This window comes from Diorhabda sublineata, chromosome 11 (genome assembly GCF_026230105.1).
Source record: "Diorhabda sublineata isolate icDioSubl1.1 chromosome 11, icDioSubl1.1, whole genome shotgun sequence".
NCBI classification, from domain to species: domain Eukaryota; kingdom Metazoa; phylum Arthropoda; class Insecta; order Coleoptera; family Chrysomelidae; genus Diorhabda; species Diorhabda sublineata.
Window position 1 is genome coordinate 6,631,023 of NC_079484.1, and position 22,517 is coordinate 6,653,539.

Consider the following 22,517-nt stretch of genomic DNA (forward strand, 5'->3'; position numbering starts at 1 on the left):
TTAAATAAATACAGGACATAAGAGACAGTGTTTATTAATTAACCCCACGATTAGAAATTATATAAATAAATAAGTAAAACATTACAGTACAGCAAAGAATCGATAAGACAAATTATTGATTAATATTGACAGGGCTTAGAGTGGGCAATCGTTTTGACTTTTCAGTCCCTCTGCACTTATACCTAAAAATTTATTTTGTACACGACTCTGCATCTCATTGTTCTACCTCCAAAATTTGTGGACTCCTCTCAAAGTACAAGTCTTTTATACAACCGCTCCAAGTGTCCTTAGAGGTACTTATGCCTTTTGCTCGCAGTATTTGTAGTTGTCGACATTTATCATGCTTATCGTTTTAAGATGGTATTTGAAGGGGTAGTGACCTTTCAGAAGACTATCAATTTTATGTCATTTCTTCTTCTCAACTGATATGGTTATGAATTATTTGGATTTTCTTAGTTTTAGAGTGTTCCTTCAGTAAGACTCCATCTGACCCTTCACTGATTCAATTGTTGGAGTGGGGCTTTGGTCCATAATATGGAGTATTTGCTCATTTTTCGCAAGGTTCTCGCAAGTTGGCTTGGACGTGCACCCAATAGCCTTCGGGGTTTCAATTCAAACACCTCTGAGCATAAAGGTTTATATTGCTAGCAGCTCTGCCTGAAGCACATTATATACATAATAGGGATCTAGTTTACCACCAAACTAAACGAAAAATTTTGCTATTCATTTTTGATTACACATTTTTGAACATCTAATGAAATATTTGTATACCTGTAATATATGACACCATACGAAGATGCGACCCTAAAGAAATCTGCTTCTTCACGTTTCGACCATCGTTTTCCAATCGTTAATTTTTCTTTTTCCTTGACTGGATCGCGCAATGCTTCTAAAGATTGTTTACCTTGTCTTTCCATCTTCTGAAATTATGAGTATCAATTCTTGGTATATATTTTATTTCAGTTAGTAAACATGCAATAAGTTAGTAAAAGGAAAAAAATTGAAATTTTTACCACATTATCATTTTGTGCAATATACAACAAATTCGCAATTTACTCATTTTATAGATTTGCAATTAGAATAGTTATTGGTATGAATTTATCACAATAAATTCTTGGTAAACTTGAAAAAAAGAATAATGTGACAATTGAGAGTTGAGGGTAGCAAAAATAGAGAATTATTTTATACAGTGTGTAATTTTCTTTATTGAACAATCTCTCGTTAATAATGAAAGTTTGTATTTTCAACTCGTAAGAGGGAAGATTATTTAGAAAACGCAAGAAGACTGAATCAGTCAGAGAAGCTAAGAACACACACATACAAGTCACTCTCTACAACATATACTCACAAAACATTTGCACCTCGATGCTCTCAAAATTCTATCAACACTGAACAACAACTGAGGCCTAACGATCAAGTATCGAATGGAGTCACAAAATCCAAGCCACCAAGTAGGTGAGTAACCACCTGAGTATTACAGGAAGATATTAAATCCAGCCTTAATTATAGTTATGTCGATAGAAGAGTGAGTATATGGCAAACAAGTTATTGGAAGTAGTTTTCACGATGTGTTTTAGTCAATACATAATTTTATTCTATGTTTAATCATCATTAAATAAAAAAATAATGCGGAGAACAAAATCTGTTTCCTTTGTAATTCAAAACTTGCTTTAATTTTGGGTCACCTTTTATTTGTGATAATTATAAATCCAACTATATGAAAAAAATTTGATTCTTTTTCAATGTTTACACAAATATTTTGAATTATCGATGTAAAGAATTGTGAAATAAAACAAACATAAATAATAATTAAGGAAAATTGATGATATAATTGAAAAAGAATAAGGAAAATAAATATGATAAAAAATTACTAAAATAATATTAATGAACTACTAATATCAATAATTTATGTAAGTTGGAATTTTTGTAATTGTTAATGATATTCATACTGAACAAACTGTTTAGAATAATACTACACCAAAACTCACAATCACACTGTCTGACGCGTGTTTCGATATCCAAGTTATCGTCTCTGAAGATGATAATTTAGTTCCCGAAACGCGCTTCAGACAGTGTAATTGTGAGTTTTGGTGTAGAGGTAGTCTAAGCATTGCGTTCAGTAATAACTTATTTGACATTTGAGAAGATTCATCATTAATTTAGACCCAAACAAGTGTATGATTGAAAATATAAGCGTATGAATGCGAGTAAATGAGTTATTTAATATTAGAATTATTATATAATAAACGTTGAAATAGAAATATTACTGGAAAATATAAAATTGATATCGCAAAAGATGATAATGCAGTAATAAAATAATAGCTTAGAGGAAGGATGATATTTTAAATAAATATTTTAGACAATATTAGAAAAATAACAACGACTATACCTAAGATACAAAATTATTTCTGTCAATGATAATTATTAGAATTGGTTATTAACATTAGGAAATACGAAAATATAAATGATATTATTTCATATTAATAATTCTTTCAAATTATACTTAATTTTAGCAGATTGAAAAATTTAAGGGCTCGTAAACAATCCCAACGAAAAAAATATCGATGCTACAACTAAAAACGAAAAATTTTACGTAATAATTAGGCATCATTCAGAAATATTTAAATTTTTCATTCTTACCTCAATATACCGCCCATTTAGATCAGACCCCATAGAGTCAACAGGCTACAAAAAGGAAAGAAAATTTGATACCGGATACCCAATACTTGAATTATAAATTATGATTAAATATTATTCTCAATTATATATTAAATAAAAAATGAGTAAGTTTATTAATTGTAAAAAAAGCCAAGTAGTACAAAAAACTGTATACAGGTCATCAATGACTCCTATTAGTCATAAATTCCCTCAATGAACTGTAGGTAATGTTAGTCGTTTTATGTGTTTATAAGAAATTATTTCATTCGACACTTGTGCCAGGTTAAAGTTGTGGCACTCAAACATGATATCGATTTGATTTCAATTGGCAAGTGATTGTGCATTTTTTGCATTGTAAAATATTTAGTCCTTAACTAATTCTGAACTTGGAGAGTGAATTTTTAATCTTTTAAAGAATTCCCTGCAGTGAGCCTAGCTGTTTAGTCCGAGTAAATATCTAACAGCTCTCTTTTGTTGTTTGTAGTTTGAAGATTCGCTCAAATTGAGACGCACCAGAAGGAAATGACATATTGGAGATGCGACTCAATAAGGGAATAATAAACTGTTAAGGAGGTGGATAAGTTTAGTTCTTTGGAAATTAATCTCAGCGCCCTGGAGGGGGCGGGACGTATGTAGTCAATATATAAGTTTTTAGATGAAGACTTTATAAAATTAATTACAAAACAAGGGAATTTGTATGCCACCCAATAATCCGGAATTGAAACCACATTCGAAAATGGAAGATTACAAACGAAGCTGAGAGGAAAATATTGTTGGGGTCCCTAATTTTACAAGCGATAATTGGGAAACCAACTTTAGAGTTATATATTTCTAGAAGAACAATTGAAACACCCTTTATATGAAACTAAAGGCGAAGGTTTTTACGCTTTACAGACAATTCAAGTTTTGATCCTCAAGTATCTCATAGAAAAACCTACAAAATCGATACACACATAAATATTTTGTCATAGGGTTGATATAACTGGGATAAATACTTAAATGGAAAAAAATAAATCCCATCAGAAGAGAAGCTTGTAGTTACTTCAAGGTTACTCATATAAAGAACGTTAATATTATGTTTTACGTGGAAAAACGATTAAAGAAACCGATGAAAAGTTACGTAAATGTAATCCTGAAAATGGAATTTTTTTTTAAAAACCATGAAAAAGGTAAGGATGGCTAAAAGTTATTTTAACATGCATTAAAATGAACTGGATGTGGAAAATTCTTTTAAGAAACATTTTTGAAATGCGCAGAATCGATGTAACTTTGACAGTTCTTGAAATCGAAGATTTGTTTTGCGAAAAAATCTATTATGTTAAGAAGTAAAATATTTTTGAGTTAGATGGCAGAAAACTATACCAATTTTTAATTCCGAAACTAATTATTTCTCACTATAAATATTGAAAAAACAAAATAGTTGTGAAGCGAGTAAAATCGATTGAAAGTTTGTCAAAAAATCGATAGTTTATTGAAATACGACATGATTGAATTGATTGTGCTAAAATCTGATCACATTTTTCAAAAGTGGCCTGAAAAAACTGAAGAAGAAATTAAATAACCTTTGATTTAACTACAGTTAAAGTACAGAAATTTTTAAAACGAGTACAGAATTTTTAATACAAAATTAAAAACAACTTGGAAAATTATTTTGTGTAAAGCTGAACGTCTGGAGTATGCAACATTTTCCATAAAAATCGCGGGTGTCGCGATTCATTAATGCTGATCAAAAGCTCGCTCGCATTAAAAATTCAAACGATACGTCGATATGTTATAGTTGATGAAACATAGGTACACCCTATAAATAAAAAGAAAGTTGAAACAATGGATTCCAAGAAAGCAAAAATAGTTTTATCTTTCCATAAGGTCAACAAACATAGTATTTTAGGATTCAAAAGTTGTAATATTTATTGATTAGGAATGTATGTATGTGATCCTAAGGTTCTATTGTGTGCATGTGGCATTGGAGGGTGCGCAATATTTACAGCTGATCTATCAATCCCATTTTGTCCAGGAAGTTCACAATGTGGGATGGCTCTAACGAAGTATCCATACTTAGATTGACCCATTTAATCGTTCTTCTTTGGTTATGGAAGTTTATTGATTATTTAAAAGGTTTGGTTGGGATAATGCAGGCAACCTCCATCTAAATTGGTCTTGGCTCACTCGTGGTTATTTAGAAACAAAGGATTAACATGAATATCTCTTACTATGCTGATATGGTGAATGTTTCGGTGCCTAATTTAAAGAAAAACTATTGCATTTGTTAAAGAGAAGTTTTATTCTATCAAAACAACGTATCTTCCAAAATATTATTTTTTTATGGTTGGAAACGTTGAATAATAATAATATTTTCGAAATTTTACTTTTGTTGGAATTTTTTCAATTGTGATGTTTGTGTAAATGAAGAGTTTTTTCTATAACATAAATTCCCAAGTACACTCTATTGCAAATTATTTGGTTTTTATTGATCAAAAAACAGCACAAACAAGTAAAAATTAATAAGTGTGCTACAATGAAACCAAAATTTGGAATAGAAAAATTGCTAGCATGCTACTTGCGTGTGACAGAACATTGATAAAAAAGGTGCTCATCATTATTACAGCCTAATTGACAATAAGTGCTACAGTTTTTACGACCACCAATTGGCGCGACCTGTGAGTGAGGTCTTGAAGTATAGCTGTCGAAATTTGTTACAACGCTATCAGTTCAAAAAACATTTCAACCCCGATGATTATGAATAAAAACCTGTCAAATAAATAGCACTTTAGACAAGACTTCACTCTACATCAGCGTCTCTAGTGGAATATTCAATAGCCCTCATTGAGAACGATCAACAGTTTACGGTTATCTGCCTAATTCATATTATTCGTATAACTGAAAGCTCAGAAGAAATTTATTAACAAAATAAAACTAAGGAATATGTAGTTGTTTGAAAAAAAATTGTTCTTTTCCTTTTTGAACTTGTTGAAGGCCTGACCTAAAGACGGCTGCACTCTTCGTACTTACCAGTAAATAAAGGGCCAGTTGCTGTAGGTCCCATCCTTGGAGGCCAAGGGCAGCCGCATCTCTCGGATCGAATTGCTGCGATACTTGCGCCAGAGCGGCCAGGGGAGAGGAGAGAGCAGTATCTATCTGGGGGGTCTGTACAAGTGCAATACTTTCACTACTAACTACCCGACACAGCCATGACGCTCATGCGTGTGCACAAGAGATGGATGGGTACAGGGTAGATAGAATTGATGATGAATGAATCCAGAAATATATAGCGAGTAAAAATGTTTCTAAATGAGAGTTATTTCACTTAGTTTTAAAAAAATATATATTCAAAATAATCGAAAGTATCTTTCAACTTCTAACATTGTTACTCACCACAACACATACATTTTATAAATAGATAATAACAAATATAAACAATGTAGGTCTAGATGATAAGTAAAAATCTACATTTAAAAGAGTTTACAATCAAGCGCTAAGCACATTTACTGTCAGGTATGAGATCTAAAAAAGTTCGTATACGAAGTTGCCACCATTAGTAAAACTATTCCCGGCCCTTGTTTTCATAATACCAAATTTTATAATAAACTTTCTTATATTAATAATTGAAATTTCTTCAGTTTCATACAATTTGATGTAAAATGAACAAAATTTTAAAGCACCAAATATTTCAGAAACATTTTTTCTATATTTTCACACATTTCCATCAAAATTTTTTAAAAATCTGGTTCGATTTTGTTATAGAGTATATATATAGAGAGAGATATAGAGTATTCAGGTCTAAAGTTTGAGCTGCCCTAATCACTTGCCACATTAGTAAAAGTATTCCCGGTCCTTGTTTGGATATATTAGATGCACCTCGTATATCCACATTGTTGACTTCAAATAATCGCCAACTACGCTTTAATTTACTGATGGTTCGGAATGTTTAACTACAGGAACCAAATAATAGCAACGCTTGCCGATTCTGACTCCAGTTCGAGTCTCAAGCTTGAGCGGGAGTTGTTATACCACTCTGATGAGACGTAATAACGTCGAAACTAGCAAATGATCATAAACCTCTTGTGATTGCGAGCCATTGGTGATGTTAATATCGACAAAAAGGTCGAGAGACATTACATTCTTCATAGGAGATGTAATTCAATATTCGTCGCAGCATTAGCCAGGAAGGTAGTTGTTTTCTCCGGCAAACAATAGTTTCGAACTATTAAAATTCGAAATAATATAAGAGTTGGCAAGTAGATTCTCTAAAACATGAAAGATAGATAAAATTTTTGACGTTTCGGCTACTTTCAGTCTTTATCAAAATATATTGAAATCCAGAGGCTTCTAAGAAGCGTCAATTTGAATATTGAATTGATTCCCAAACGATGAATATATACATATTTTCGAAAGCTCGGAATATATTAGAATTAGTCCACTATATACATCGAATTTTCAAAATTTGAAAGTGTATTAGACCCTTTTTAAATTTTACTCTTTACTTTACTTTTTTATTATACTTGCAGCATAAACAAATTTTCAAATTTTTTATCAATTTTCGAAAAATTAAGAGTCGGAAAACTTTATTTTTGGAAATCTAGTTTCATCTTGTTATAGAACTTACAATTTCCTACAATTTAATGTCAAATTTTCAAAATTTGAAAGCACCAAATGTTTTAGGATCATTTACTCTATATTTTAAAATTTTAGTTCAATTTTCGAAAAATTAAGAGTCGAACAAAATTGTCTTAGAAAATCTAGTTCGGTTTTGTTATAGAATCTACAATTTTCTGCAATTTGATGTCAAATTTTTTTTGTACAAACAAAAATGGAAGAGATATCACAGCTTAAAAGACTCTGAAGATGCACTTGCAAACTTCAGTGGAATTTATTCAGAGTATTCAGGAGAATGATTGGAGGTCGAAAGTTTAAACTGCCCAAATCAGTAGAATCATATTTATAATATATTTAACGTGCTTCAAGTTTTAAAAGATTTTTTTACAATCCAAACCACGTTTCTCACTAGTAAATTTCCTTGATTGAAGGTGAGAGGCCTCCAATCCGTGGGAAAGTGATAGAACCATTTCTTTAAAATCACTTACTGTTTGGATATATATACAAAATATAATGAATCTTGGCATTACTTGATCGAATGTTATAGGTACAAAGTTATTTATTAGAGTCGCTTTTCTAGCGGAACGTGACTTTTAATTGACTCGAATTACACGTTTTTGATTAATCGTGGCTTACAATTTACTTTACTAGTTTTGAACGACCTCATGGTTCAACAGTAAATTCTAGTAAAAAATGTGGAAAAGAACTAGTTTTAACTTCTATGAATTTAGTCAACACTAGTTTTTATTAGTAAAAACTAGTTTTAACAGAAGGGGTTCGTGTAAAGTTAAATGATTGCGTTTTTGTCGTTCCACAAATTCAGAACTCTTCTGCGTTTGACTTGATTTAAAAACGGAAAGAAAGGTGACTTCAAAGGGTTTATAAAAAAGTGTACTGGTGAATATAAAAATGACACATAAAGATAAACCAAAGTGTTATTGACATTCTTTACAAGTGGCAACCCCGTTCTAGAATAAAACAACAAATATAACGTAATAACAATTAGAAACAATTAGATGATTGTTTTTAAAATATTATCAAGATAAAATATATATTTACCTTGGCCTTTGAAGCTGCTAATTTCTGTTCTTCCTTTCGACAATTTCTTTGATACGATGTAATAACTCTTCTTAATCTCGTATTAAGATCCGTTATTGTTGGCCAATTTTTATCGTCACCTTCTTCCACGCCTCTATCTTCGCTATCGAGAGGTTGCGTTTCCGAAGATGCCGAAGGACCAGGGGACGGTTCGGCGATTTCCGAGTTTGCTTCGGAAGGATCTCTATTTTTAAATTTAACACTCGATTCTTCATTAGTATCGTCGTCTTCAACGTCATCTTCATTGCTGTGAAAAGGGATACATTTAAGAAAAAAAGTTCCGTTTATTAAATGCAATCTGGTGATCATATGAAAATTATAATTAAATTTTATCGAGTAACTACTAATTTGGAGTGGAATGGCCAGCCAAAAACCAGAAGAGCATATCCAAGTTTCGCAACCAAAAAAAATTCCGATATTTATCCAAGTGTTCGTAGGTTCAGATCCGGTAATAATGATCCTTTGGGTCTCAGTATGCATCACCCTAATCACAAAACACATAGAAAACGACATACTAATAACAGAAGTGGAAGCAAATCCATGCCAACTAATCGAGGAAATCTTATACAACCTTAACCAACCTTAGTCGACGATCCAAGAATATTTGTAGCAAGTTAGGGAATAACTAAAATAGGTGTTTGGGTCTCCTATAATTTGTTCGAACATAAAAATATCAACCGATCCATTTTGCTCAATGCATATATGGCAACGTCTCTCAACGGAGTAGCAGACCCGGCGAAGCATGTGAAGAAGGGTCCTTGGGAAGACCTATCATGTCAGGTTACATGAGCGTGCGGACCTCTCAATGAATCCTCGTCTGCCCATCCATTCTCAAAAAAGAGTAATAAAGTACTTCCGCACACATAACTTGTAGTGCAGCTAAACTCCATCCTGCATGAAACTCGAATATTCGAGAGTTTTGGATCGTTGCACGCATAAATCTTCGAGCATTTCCAGATAACTTTGCCCGTCACGTGACCATCGACGAAACCCCGAATGGATACCTGCCCTCCACACACACACACACACACACACACACACATACACCCCAGACAAGTTCAATTCTTCTTTAAGGAAGACGTAAAGATTCTGTTCGTTCCAGTACACGCAGTTCAGATTTAGGTCTGCTTCAACCGACCACAAAATGGAATGCTGGAACTGCGGATCATCCTGACTGCATCCGAGGTATCACTCGCAAAATTCCAATCTGCGATCGATATCATCCTCGTGAAGTGAACGGTACAGACGCGGGCGGTATAATCGATAGTGCAGTCGTTTCAGCATTAGTCGTAAAGGACGATCATATATCATAACTAACGCTAGCGCTAATGTTTCCATATTTTCGTTAGTAGTTACTGATATCGGTCGTCCAGAACGCGGCGCGTCCGCAACAGAGCCCGTTTTTAAGAATTTCTGGTACGTGTTCACACTGAACGATTTGGTAGCGGCGAGTTCGGAAATTGAGGTTGAAATTTCGTAATCTGTGTTCGTAGGCATATATAACAAAAAAGCTCTTTCTTGAAGCGTGACTTTGTATCGGTTATTCATACTGGAAACGCGTCTACTCGACTAGCACGTGTAATCATGACACAGATACACTGTCTGAACCACGAACATGCTTCGTTTTAATATTTTTCGACAGTATTGCCAGGCTTATTAACGTAGTCGGACTTTGTCGATTTTTCAAGAGCGTTGAGGAGGAGATTTAAGAATGGAATCCTTGAAGCTTCTAAACAGAAATTTGGAGTATAGGAACTATCCAATGAAAACATAAAGAAAACAGAGTGGCGTTTTATAACAATCCTAGATCGCACCTTTTAAGGTTAACCTTGGAAAATATCAATAAATTAGGATGGCTGGTCAGTTTTTCATAGGTTTCGAACGCTACATTTTCTTACCGACCTAAATTTGGATTAAGTCCAAAATGGCATCTTGATAACATTTACCCGAAGAATAATGGATTTTTATCGGTCCAACATAAAAAGTTTGCACATTAGACAGCAAAATGTTGTTGGTGACGAAGATGATTATATGGTTGATTTCGGTCTCTATTCAGTTTACGTATTTAACAACCAAAATTGAATGAGTCGAATTGCGAACAAAAAACTTGATTTTTTTCAAATCTTCCTTAAACATGTTGAATAAGTTATTGAAATTCAGTTCGTAAAAAATAACAAAACACTATCAATTATTTTTATTTCTATAATTTTAATAATACCGTTACATTACCTTACATTTAATAATCGTCATTGAATATTTTCAAATTTCTTAATTCTTACCAGTTTCTCTTAATCAATCTCTGAAGACGATAATTTGGTTATCGAAACACACGTTAGAGAGTGTAATTGTGAGTGTTGGTGTAGTGGTAGTGTAACCACTATTCTCTCAATCAGGCAATAAAAAATTATTTAAAAAAATATATTCAACATTATAAACATCATTTTAGGAATGGCAAATAATTAGCTGCAGATTTATGTTCTTCTGGCAACACTGGGCTTAATACGTTTGCGTTAGTTATATGCATGATAAGTGATTCTAATAGATCCACTACACTACTCGCTTCGACCAGTGCAACCTCGCAAAGAACTCAAACTTCGTTTCACTTCGAGCCCTCGAGGCGAAACTCGGACGCAACCATCGACCAGTTGAGTGAGGCGAGGTTGCACGAAAGAGTGTCTCTACACTCGGTTAAACTCGATGGACTTGGCGAGTAATGTAGTTGATACTAAAAAACTGAAACTCGAAATGTAAATGATAAACGCACACCAAATTTGTAATTTTATGAGATTAAGCAACAACAGCGAACATCAAAAGTGATATCCAAAAAATTGTTTAACGCAATACCCATTCTATAATGTCTATATCTACCATTACCAAAAATCCTCAAAGCAACTCGTACTAGTTTCGGTTAGTAAGGGAGATTAAAATATAAATGATTAAAATAAATAGTAAGACTAAACAGCGATATACTAATAAAAAATAAAATAGCGACACCTCAAGCAGATCACAGAAATCAGATTTTTTTACATCGTAGTATATAAACAGTCGATTTGTAAGTAGCTTTGGAATTTGAACTCCTTTGGTAAGTTTTCGAATCACATATCTTTGTAGAATTGTTTTAAAAAATATGATATACGTTTATTTATATACTTTCAACTATAGTTTCGATCAAAACTATTTTCTGGTCCGGTAAAACTTAGTAGCAGGTAACATCTGCTTAGCAAAGAGTCTTTCTATTTCCGTTTTAGTCTAAGTTCCAAGTCGATAGCATGTTTAGTTTGTGTTTTATACATGTTTTCTAAAAAATGTCGTGTGATTCAATGTTTAACGAAAAACCGAAATCCTTAACAAATTATACTTATTGTATGTCAAAAATATGATTATTTAAATAGACGTAGTGGTTTGAAGAGGATCCTGAATCAGAAAAAAAAAAGATCTTCGCGAAAGAGCGCAGTTGCCACTCACATCGACGCGAACATCAACAATTTTAGCAAATAATATTAACTGTTTGCGCACGCTATTCACATCAAAATGGCGTTTAACTATTCATGTGTTAACTAATAAGTTGAATATTAAAAGTTTGCGCACGCTATTGGCATCAAACTGTCTTCAACCATTCGTATGTTTATTGATAAATTGAATATCAACTGTTTGCGCACGTTATTCGCATCAAACTGGCGATTAACCATTCGTGTGTTAACTATTAAGTTGAATATCAACCGTTTGCGCACGTTATTCGCATCAAACTGACGTTTAACCATACGTGTGTTAACTAATAAGTTGAATATTAACCTTTTACGCACGTTATTGGCATCAAACTGACTTTAAAAATTCGTATGTTTATTGATAAATTGAATATCAACCGTTTGCGCACGTTATTCACATCAAACTGGCGATTAACCATTCGTGTGTTAACTAATAAGTTGAATATTAACAGTTTGCGCACGCTATAGGCATCAAACTGTCTTCAACCATTCGTATGTTTATTGATAAATTGAATATCAACCGTTTGCGCACGCTATTAACATCCGTGTGTTAACTAATAAGTTGAATATCAACAAAGAACTTGTCCGCGAAATGTCAAGAATGTTCAAGACCAAAAATCCGAAAGATTCGCACAAAGATGATGCCATGAATGAACAAAGAGAAATTCCGAGAGCGATATACGAGGATTTGTAGTGTAGAAGGAGCTGGATGAGTCAGGTGAATACTGGAAATAAGATCTGATTATTTGAGTATGGATCCGAGCACTTATAAACAAAGTCAGCAATGTGTACAAAGAGAAACAAAAGCGAAGGTGGGCAAGAGAATCCGTTTTTCTTATTACCCACAACATCAGCCATATATTTTTACTAACCAACAACATAATGTACAATATTATGTTACATGGATATTGCATAACAAAAATGCGCGGAGATTAAATACTTGCGTTCATAAGACTCCAACGCAAATTTACGAAAAGTGACGAAAGATACGAATAGTGTCAAATTCGGTAATGGCTATGTTGTAAAATTTCTGAAACTTTGCTGTAATTATTGTCACTAAGAATGCTGCTTTTTTAAATAGGAAAAATTACTCTCTGGACATAATTCATTTTTCAATATTCAAGTTATTTGGTGAAAGGGTCCAGCTTTATTATGAAAGTGTTGACGCGGTGTAGTTTTCAGTGACATTTTCTTTGAACAGACTCTTGGAGGAAATATCCCAGTATTGAGTGACATTTTCTAGCCTCTTGTAGGAAACATCCATCCACTTACGTACTGAATACAAGGCACTACATAATATAGATTTAGGAGGATACCGGATAGAAAGAAGAATTGCTCAAACTGATGTTGTACCAAGGAAAAACAACCATTAGTTTCAGAAACATAATAAATCTTCTATATCTACAGCCAGCACATACCTACAACCCGAGAGATGTTCTAGTCGTTATTTGATGTGCGCATACAAACAGAAAAGCCACTTCGACGCCCTCTTCTATATGAAGAGGCCGTCACCGATGTGCGGGAGGGAAATCTATGTGTATACTCGCGAATCTCAAGCACGATCGGGTCTTAACGAAGCTTCGGGTATGATATCGAATAATTTCGAAAAAATTTAGATTTACTGATAAGTAAGTACCACAAGGACGTCTAATACGGAATTTTTGTCTAATCCCATAATCTAATAGCAGTGAAATGTCTAGTTTATTTAGTATGCAATCTGAATACTCAATTAACAATTTTAATATAATTCTTCAAAAAAAAAACAAGTCAAGAAAACGACATAATTTTTATCGAAGATACGATGGGTGTACTGGAAACATAATTTCTGTGATCTGCCTCTCAGTAGAATAAAAAAATAGGTTTTTCTGAGTGGAGAGAGAGACAGAAGAGGACTACTTACAGTGCGGGCGTTGGGGGTTGCGCGTTATTCGTAGCCATCTGAAGGTCACGGTCGGAAGGCGGTCCGCAACGAGACAGGAAGCATAAGGTGGGGTCAGCACGCATCTCCGTATAATTTTCATAGCCGTGCTTCCAAGTGCCAATGAGCAGAGACTTGTCGCATTCAGCATCCCACCACACGCAAGGTAATTGCTCCGTTACAGGAGGATATATCGGCAGGGCACTGTGGATTACGTCATATGCCAATTGTAAATTTTGATTGTTTTTTTTTTGTTCTAGTTGAAAATTTTGTGCGCCAGTCAACTCAGATCGGATTGAAAAAAGTTTCTCGTCGATAAATTTTGATATTTTGAATTTTTCGTTTCGATGATTTACGGTATTCACTTAATTCTAATTAAATAAAAATCGTCACTAGCTCTAGTTTACTAAATTTTCAATTAAAGTGAGATCAGAAATAACAAAAAAATTATTTTTCTAGCATTTGAAATTATTCGAATAAATTTTATATAGTATTTCTCTAGAAAGCGTTAATTTTTTATCACGAAAATATGGAACGCCTGTTCCCTTTTGGGAATCAGTTTCCTTTAAAGTTTATAAAACAACAGCATTATTTTTAGGAAAAATTAAGTGTAATATAGTAAAGTATAGTAAAATTTCAATTATTCAATAAAAAATGAACCAACCAGATCATTGCTTGAAGTTATCTTAAAATTTTTGTTTGAAATTATCCCATGAATTTTATTCATAAATTTACACCTTGTATTGAAGCAAATTATATTTTTAATGCAAGATACTTTTGTATGAGAAAAAAAAGATTTGCTAAACAATCTTTCGGCCGAACTGTACGTTGAATTAGAAAAAAATATGGTATCTTAAGTATATTAGAAAATTTAATGGTTTTCAATTTGGTGGGTCTCAGAGGAGATTCCGTTACCCACTAAATCTTGTTGATAAAATTTGCAACAGAACCTTAACCACCAAAATAATAAAAAAAATTGCTATTTTCACAAGCGGTGATTTATAAAGCCACTTTATTTCATTTCAAATTATCCCTTGTACAAATTTCTCTCCCCTAATTAATTTCTAGGATCCAAAGCATTCCTGGTAATCATCTGAAGTTCATAGTTACATAGTAGGCGGTCAAGGGGGGCTGTTAAGCACATAAGCCTTCAAATAGGGCCGCCGTCCCTCACTTTGTCCTTTGAGAAGCCGATCAGACGCTTTGGCTAGAAACCTTTGATGTTACATATTAGGCAAGCTATGAGGCCTGCTACAGTGTTTAAGCCACCACTCGTGCAGGGCACTCACAGTTGGCGTCTTAGATGAGTGTCCGGTTACTAGTCAGATTTCGCGACTGTTTAGTTGGAGCAGTTATAGTAGTGTGAGACGCACAACGTCCATCAATATGTGCCTTTGCTTCTCTCATGCCAGGTGTCTCTGCCAAGCCCGCCTCGAGATAAGACCGTTCAGAGACGCGATAGCAACACTTTTAGCTAGACCAATGATGGGCTCCGGGCCCATCAGTGAGTTAGTCGATCCCAGTCTGGCGAGTGAGTCCGCTTCGTTGTTGGCTTTGTTGCCCGAGTGACCGGACACCTAGACGAGCTGAATCTTCTAGCCATCACTCACTGAGCAGATTGAGATTACTATGTTCCTGTGGCGTCGATTGAGTATCACGCGTCCGAATTCCATCACAACGAATACATCGGCTTGACAGACGGTAGCGTGTTCTCCAAACGAAAAACATTCGCTTACTTTGGGGTTTCTACCGCAGAAGACTGCTCTGTCCAAGCCACTCCTCCTAGAATCGTCTGTGTACCAGATGGCTCATTTGAAGTTAATCCGCTTAAAACTATGGTTACAGTTTCGTTGACAACCAGGATGAGTTCTTCCGAGTTCTGACTTCATATTGGAAAATAAAACTGTTGGGACCGTTGGAATGAGGGATAAAACAGTGCAGTAAGCCAGCCGATTTCCGGTTGCGCACAGGAAACATCGGCAGCCGCTTCAGGACGCTAACATAGTATTGTTCAATATCTTTTTGCCTAGTAGGAAGATATTCAACAATTGCGACTTATACGCATCCAATTCTCATCTCCAGTGATTCAACTACTGACGTTACTCTGAATAGGGTACAACAAATCCTTGCGGCTCGCTAATCGTATTTAGTTTTATTTATGGACGAATTGAAATAAGTCTTGATGACGGTCTGTTTGTCGATATTCAACCCATCAGGCAAAGTACGAATATTCAACAAATTGAGAAGCATCGGTTCGAGTGAAATCCTTCACGTTAGTTCTTTTCTACTAATTCCAGTCTTTCATTCTCCATAAAACAAACATGATTTTGATATATACTTGTTTTCATACATCAACATCAATTCCAGGAAATTTCCAGACTTGGAATTGTACCATATTGCAGTAAGAACGTTTCCAAAATATTTGAAACTGCGTAATTTAAATAAAATACAAGTTCCATGGAAAAGGAGATTTACCTAATCGAATTTAGACATCATTACTAAAGTTTTGAATTAAAATGAGGGCGTGAGTTTTTTATAAAATCACCATATACAAGATGTTTCAAAAGAAGGTTCACATTTTTATTGCTTATTGCGTGAACATTGCTATTCAGAGGTGCAGGAGATTTGCCCATCGGTAGCCTGGCTCTTGGGGTTTTAGTCTCTATGGCGCTTGACTAATTGGAAAAAATTTGGGGTTGACTTCGTAAACCAGATGATTGAGTGCTTTCTTACGTTTACCAACATCTTATTTACGAATGAAACTCAATTTCATCTTAATGGAGATGTCAACAAGCAAAATTGCCGATACTGGAGTGCAACCAATCCAAAACACAAACATCAGAAACCTCTTCATTTGCTTAAAGTATGAGCTACGATGTCCGCGCGAGGAATTAAAGGTCCTTACTTTTTTGAAGATGAAAGGAGACGCACAGTGAATTCAGAGCATTATGTAGAGATGTTAGACAACTTCTTCGTGCTTTAACTGCAAAACTTTAATGGTTATATCCATTATAAAATGACACCAGCATGACGGAACAACCTCGTACACCTGAAGAGGTGTCATAAGTTGACCTCCACGCGGTCCCGATTTAATACTTATGGATTTTTTCCTGTGGGGTTATGTCAAAACCAAAGTTTACGATAACAAACTGACTAATAATAAGGAAATATCCGTTACGAAATGGCAACCATAACGGCGAATCCTACCTCAATGTCATTGATTCCTGACGTTTCTTAAAATCGTTTTTTCAAATGTAAACTTTCTTTTTAGACACCTTATATTATTTTTTTTCTGTACTTCTTTCTAATTAATCTGACATTTTATCACGGTTTTTACAGTTAATAGAATCGGCCCGAGACATTGTTTAGCAAATTACATATTTTTCAAAACTCGGAAATGATCTGGTTGAAGAAAAGTTCATGTAATAAACGTTGATGTACACATTTTGGATTATACTGATTTCATAATAAATTGGTAAATAGAAATTGGATTTTTGGAAAGTTATTATGGCTTTTCAGCCAGTCTACACCTATTCCTAGAATATATTTTGTGCTTTTAAATAAAATTTTTAAAAATATAATTTACTGAAGGAACTTGCGCGCTTAGAATTTGGTCCACTGTAAACTTTTCACTTTGACTACCTCAACAAAAATAACCCATCAGATTAAAAAAAAAATAATACTGTAAATAGCAATTTAATACACTTCAAGATGAGTTTAAATTCATTGTAGGACTTGTGGTCAAACTTAATTCAATGCATGATACAAATTTTCTTGTTTTCATATTGAGGTTTATTAACCCTTATCTAAATAAATACTTAATTTTTAATAATGAGTATGCCTCATACGATTAGGCATGAATCTAGGTTCGATCTATTTTCTGGTAGGATATTAAGCTCCTCTCCTTCAACTGCGACAATAAGCGTGGATGAGGTACGAATTCTTCTTTTCAGCTCACCCCATAAAATTTGTCCATCGTATTTAGGTCTGAGCTGTGTGCTGGCCGCTCCATAAACCGATAACCGACTTCTGCAATGTAATATTGCAGTGCGCGACCTCACATTGGCATGAGTACAGAGTACAACAGTTATAAACAATCATGTCTACAATACAGCATGCTGCAAATAATTCTCCTCGTATTTTCTTTATATCTATAGCTACTATAGAAGCATTTTTTGATATCATTTGAGAATACATGAGGGCATATTCTGATCTATATGGAACAGAACAGACTCCTATTTTTCCATTATCCAATTTGCAAAACGACCATAAGCTGCTCAAACAGCATTCCAAATTTTTACAAAACTTCAAACCAAATCAACACGGCAACAGCTAATTTTTTTTTTTGCTTTTTTCCTTCAAGTTTTGGTCTCTTTCCTAGACATAACAAGGGTAATGGTTTAAAAAAAATCATGCGCTTAAACGTGCGGCTCTTTTGCTCCCCTCTCTCATGGCGAATATCGCGCTCTACAGGCAAGGCTTTGAAATAACTTTTCGCCACTTCTGTGTTGTTTGGATGTCTTAACTCGAAAATCGATTTTTTGTAGTTTCGCCCCTATGATTCTCAGCAGGCGAGATGAGGTAAATTTTGGACCATTCGTAGGTATTTTAGTGGTTAGATGTTCAATTCAGATGAATCTGTGCAAAAAGACGTTGAGCTACGGTACGTTCTGGACCATTCGCAGATAATTTTATGGTTAGCTGCTCAAACGTCCAATTCATATGATCCTGTACAAAACGATGATGTGCTGGGGTAAATTTTGGACCATTCGTAGGTATTTTAGTGGTTACATGTTCAATTCAGATGAATCTGTGCAAAAAGACGTTGAGCTACGGTACGTTCTGGACCATTCGCAGATAATTTTATGGTTAGCTGCTCAAACGTCCAATTCATATGATCCTGTACAAAACGATGATGTGCTGGGGTAAATTTTGGACCATTCGTAAGTATTTTAGTGGTTAGATGTTCAATTCAGATGAATCTGTGCAAAAAGACGTTGAGCTAGGGTAAGTTCTGGAGCATTCGCAGATAATTTTATGGTTAGCTGCTCCAACGTCCAATTCATATGATCCTGTACAAAACGATGATGTGCTGGGGTATATTTTAGACCATTCGTAGGTATTTTTGTGGTTAGATGTTCAATTCAGATGAATCTGTGCAAAAAGACGTTGAGCTAGGGTAAGTTCTGGAGCATTCGCAGATAATTTTATGGTTAGCTGCTCAAACGTCCAATTCATATGATCCTGTACAAAACGAAGATGTGCTGGGGTAAATTTTGGACCATTCGTAAGTATTTTAGTGGTTACATGTTCAATTCAGATGAATCTGTGCAAAAAGACGTTGAGCTAGGGTAAGTTCTGGAGCATTCGCAGATAATTTTATGGTTAACTGCTCAAACGTCCAATTCATATGATCCTGTACAAAACGAAGATGTGCTGGGGTAAATTTTGGACCATTCGTAAGTATTTTAGTGGTTAGATGTTCAATTCAGATGAATCTGTGCAAAAAGACGTTGAGCTAGGGTAAGTTCTGGAGCATTCGCAGATAATTTTATGGTTAGCTGCTCAAACGTCCAATTCATATGATCCTGTACAAAACGAAGATGTGCTGGGGTAAATTTTGGACCATTCGTAGGTATTTTTGTGGTTAGATGTTCAATTCAGATGAATCTGTGCAAAAAGACGTTGAGCTACGGTACGTTTTGGACCATTCGCAGATAATTTTATGGTTAGCTGCTCAAACGTCCAATTCATATGATCCTGTACAAAACGATGATGTGCTGGGGTAAATTTTGGACCATTCGTAGGTATTTTAGTGGTAACATGTTCAATTCAGATGAATCTGTGCAAAAAGACGTTGAGCTACGGTACGTTCTGGACCATTCGCAGATAATTTTACGGTTAGCTGCTCAAACGTCCAATTCACATAATCCTGTACAAAACGATGATGAGCTGGGATATATTTTGGACCACTCGTAGCTATTTTAGTGGTTAGATATCCAATTCAGATGAATCTGTGCAAAAAGACGAAGAACTGGTATAAATGCTGGAACATTCGCAACAACATTCAGTGGTCGGGTTACTTTTCTGATGTCATCGTCTTACTATCTACTGACTTATAGGTTCTAACTCATATTTCTCAAAGGTATTATTGTACTTGAGCTGCGTTTAGATGACGATTTATTTCATGTTGTCAATTGATATAATAAAGCGATCATCATGTTCAGTTCCATATCGCTTTTTAGATTTTCCACGCACACTTGCATACTTCATATCTGTTGTCGAGCAACAGCTATGTCGATTTTCAATTAAAGCCATTGGTCGCGACAATTTTTGCTTAAGCTAACAGAAATTAAATTCTATTGGCAAAGGCAATGATTTCAATCTGATATAAGTTTGTTGTTCTAGGTTACGGGTATATGTATAAAATTTCCAAAATGATGAACCCCCTGGCGTTCACTATTTTGAAAATAGTCTACAAAGAAAAGTTACAATTTTGACAAACTCATATAGAAGAAGATTAAATTGTCGTTCAAGCAGCATTGATTTTTTTTCTTCAACTGATAATTAGAGCTTAAGTGAAAAGTTGTTAGAGGTTTGATTTTTATTTATATTTAAAAATATATAAATGTTCCAGAATTAAGAATTTCTAGAGGATGAGTATTTTCAAAAATAAGAGTACCTCGTCTATATAACTTTTTTTCAATTGAATTATACACAAAAATCTGCCGAATGGTTTCAATTGAAGGGTAATTATAAGATATTGTGATCAATTTATTTCATGTCAAAGTATCCCCATACCATATGAATATTGGTCAGATTCAGAATATGAACCAGACAACATTTTTAATTACAAGAAAAGCCTTTTTGTATGGAAAAGTATAAGTAATCAATTTTCAAGAGAAATTTTTTCAATAATTGAAAATTATACAAGTTCAAAAGTACAAAAACCCGAATCCAAATGGGATGGGGTAGATACTGACTTATCTTCTGAAAATGATCATAATAAATTAATTCTAAATAGAAACCGTTTGGCAGGTATTTGAAAAAATGACTTCAATTCATCCCCAACGTACTATGAGCTTTAGAAACTAATGAACATGATTGTATAGGATTCTTTCTGATTCATAGTAGATTTATAAATTTTCTTCAACATCTAGGTATTGTATTAATTTTGTACAAAAAACTAACGTACATTCTTAAATTGTTTATGATTCAATTTTTTGAAAAGTCTGTACTCTATGGAAAATACTTTTTTATTATCGCGGAAAACTGGCATTTGGGTTGTCAAAATTCTAAAGTTTAAAACTCTGTACAAGGAAAACCAAAATAAAAAGAGTAACACACCCTTATTTTCGATATTAAAAAAACTGATTGAGAAAAACTGTCTCATTGGAGAAAATGAAGAAACTAATTAATTAATAGTGAGCAACTGATTAATAGTAATTAGCAGGATTTTTTATGTTTAATATGTACTTAATATACAGAGTGACCTTTCTTTATATGTTTAATTGTTTAACAATGATTAGTTAATTAATTATTGTGATCACGCCTTTCAATCTTTGAAGATTGAGGCGAATTATTCCTATTTTTTTATAAAGTCCTATGGGTTTGGCTATTCTCATTATTTTTTTCCACTCTACTCTATTTTTACACGCTTTATAGTAACTTCGTCTGCATGTATGAGCCCTGTATCTGTGAAGTTAATAAAAGGTTGTCCAACTATAATGCACGATGTTAATTGTGAGTCGCTTTTTAACGTCAAGTGTTTTGCCCAACTTAATTTGACATTTCTTTGTTTCAGTGTTTGACAACTTTAACCATGGAGAGGTACACAATTGAGCCTCGCGTTAAGATTGTTGAAGCATTTTCGTGCGCAAATTTCAGCAAACCGGGTCTGTAGGAAATGTGAAAACACCTGTGGATGCTCGCTCCGTTCGTTCTGCGGAAAACATTACTGTTGTTCGCGATAGTGAGGCAGAAGAGCCGTCAACCTCGACTCGTCGTCGTGCCCAACAATTAAACATCTCACGAACATCACTGATGCGAATTCTGAATAAAGATTTGAATTTACACGCTTACAAGGTTCAATTGACTCAAGAGCTGAAGCCCGCTGACCATTTCAAGCGTCGTCAATAAGCCGAATGGTTGGTTGAACAGACAGAAGTGAATGGTGACTTTACAAAGAAAATCATCTTCAGCGACGAGGCACACTTTCACCTCAGTGGACTCGTTAACAAGCAGAATTGCCGCATTTGGACAAATGAGAATCCACGAGTGATTGTTTGGTGCGGTTCATGTGCTGGCGGCGTCATCGGGCCGTACTTCTTCTTCTTCGGTCAAGCAGTTACTGTGAATAGTGTTCGCTATCGCGAGATGATAACGGACTTCATTGTGGCCAGAAACTGAGGATATGGACCCGGACGATATGTGTTTCCAACAGGATGGTGCCACTTGTCACGCAGCCAACGAAACAATGGCTCTTTCAATGGTCGTGTTGTCTCACGTCGTGGCGAAGTAAATTGGCCGCCACGATCATGTGATTTGACACCGTTGGACTTTTTTCTTTAGGGATATTTTAAAGAAAAAGTGTACGTCAATAAGCCAAGAACAATTCATGAGCTAAATGATGAGATAATTCGGCACATTAACGACATTGAACCTCAATTATGTCTTAGAGTCATTGAAAATGTGGAAAATCTGATAGAGGTATGCCACCGAAGCCGTGACGAGCATTTGGCCGATATTTTGTTTCACACATAATT

The 22,517-nt window shown here is 34.5% G+C and overlaps 1 protein-coding gene across 11 annotated transcripts in view; it reads right to left on the reverse strand.

Annotated features, from left to right (window-relative positions):
• Positions 1-22,517, reverse strand: part of LOC130450496 (chromodomain-helicase-DNA-binding protein 7) — a 65,440-nt gene that overhangs the window by 11,580 nt on the left and 31,343 nt on the right. For 4 of the 11 annotated variants that reach the window (XM_056788901.1, XM_056788906.1, XM_056788903.1 and 1 more), the window contains exons 7-11: positions 13,735-13,956; positions 8,311-8,596; positions 5,668-5,802; positions 2,641-2,685; positions 772-917 (exon numbers count right to left, since the gene is read on the reverse strand). In XM_056788901.1, coding sequence (XP_056644879.1) covers positions 772-917; positions 2,641-2,685; positions 5,668-5,802; positions 8,311-8,596; positions 13,735-13,956 — 834 coding nt within the window. Of the gene's footprint in view, positions 1-771; positions 921-2,640; positions 2,686-5,667; positions 5,803-8,310; positions 8,597-13,734; positions 13,957-22,517 lie in introns of all 11 variants that reach the window. The other 7 variants (XM_056788909.1, XM_056788905.1, XM_056788908.1 and 4 more) reach the window with 5 other exon arrangements.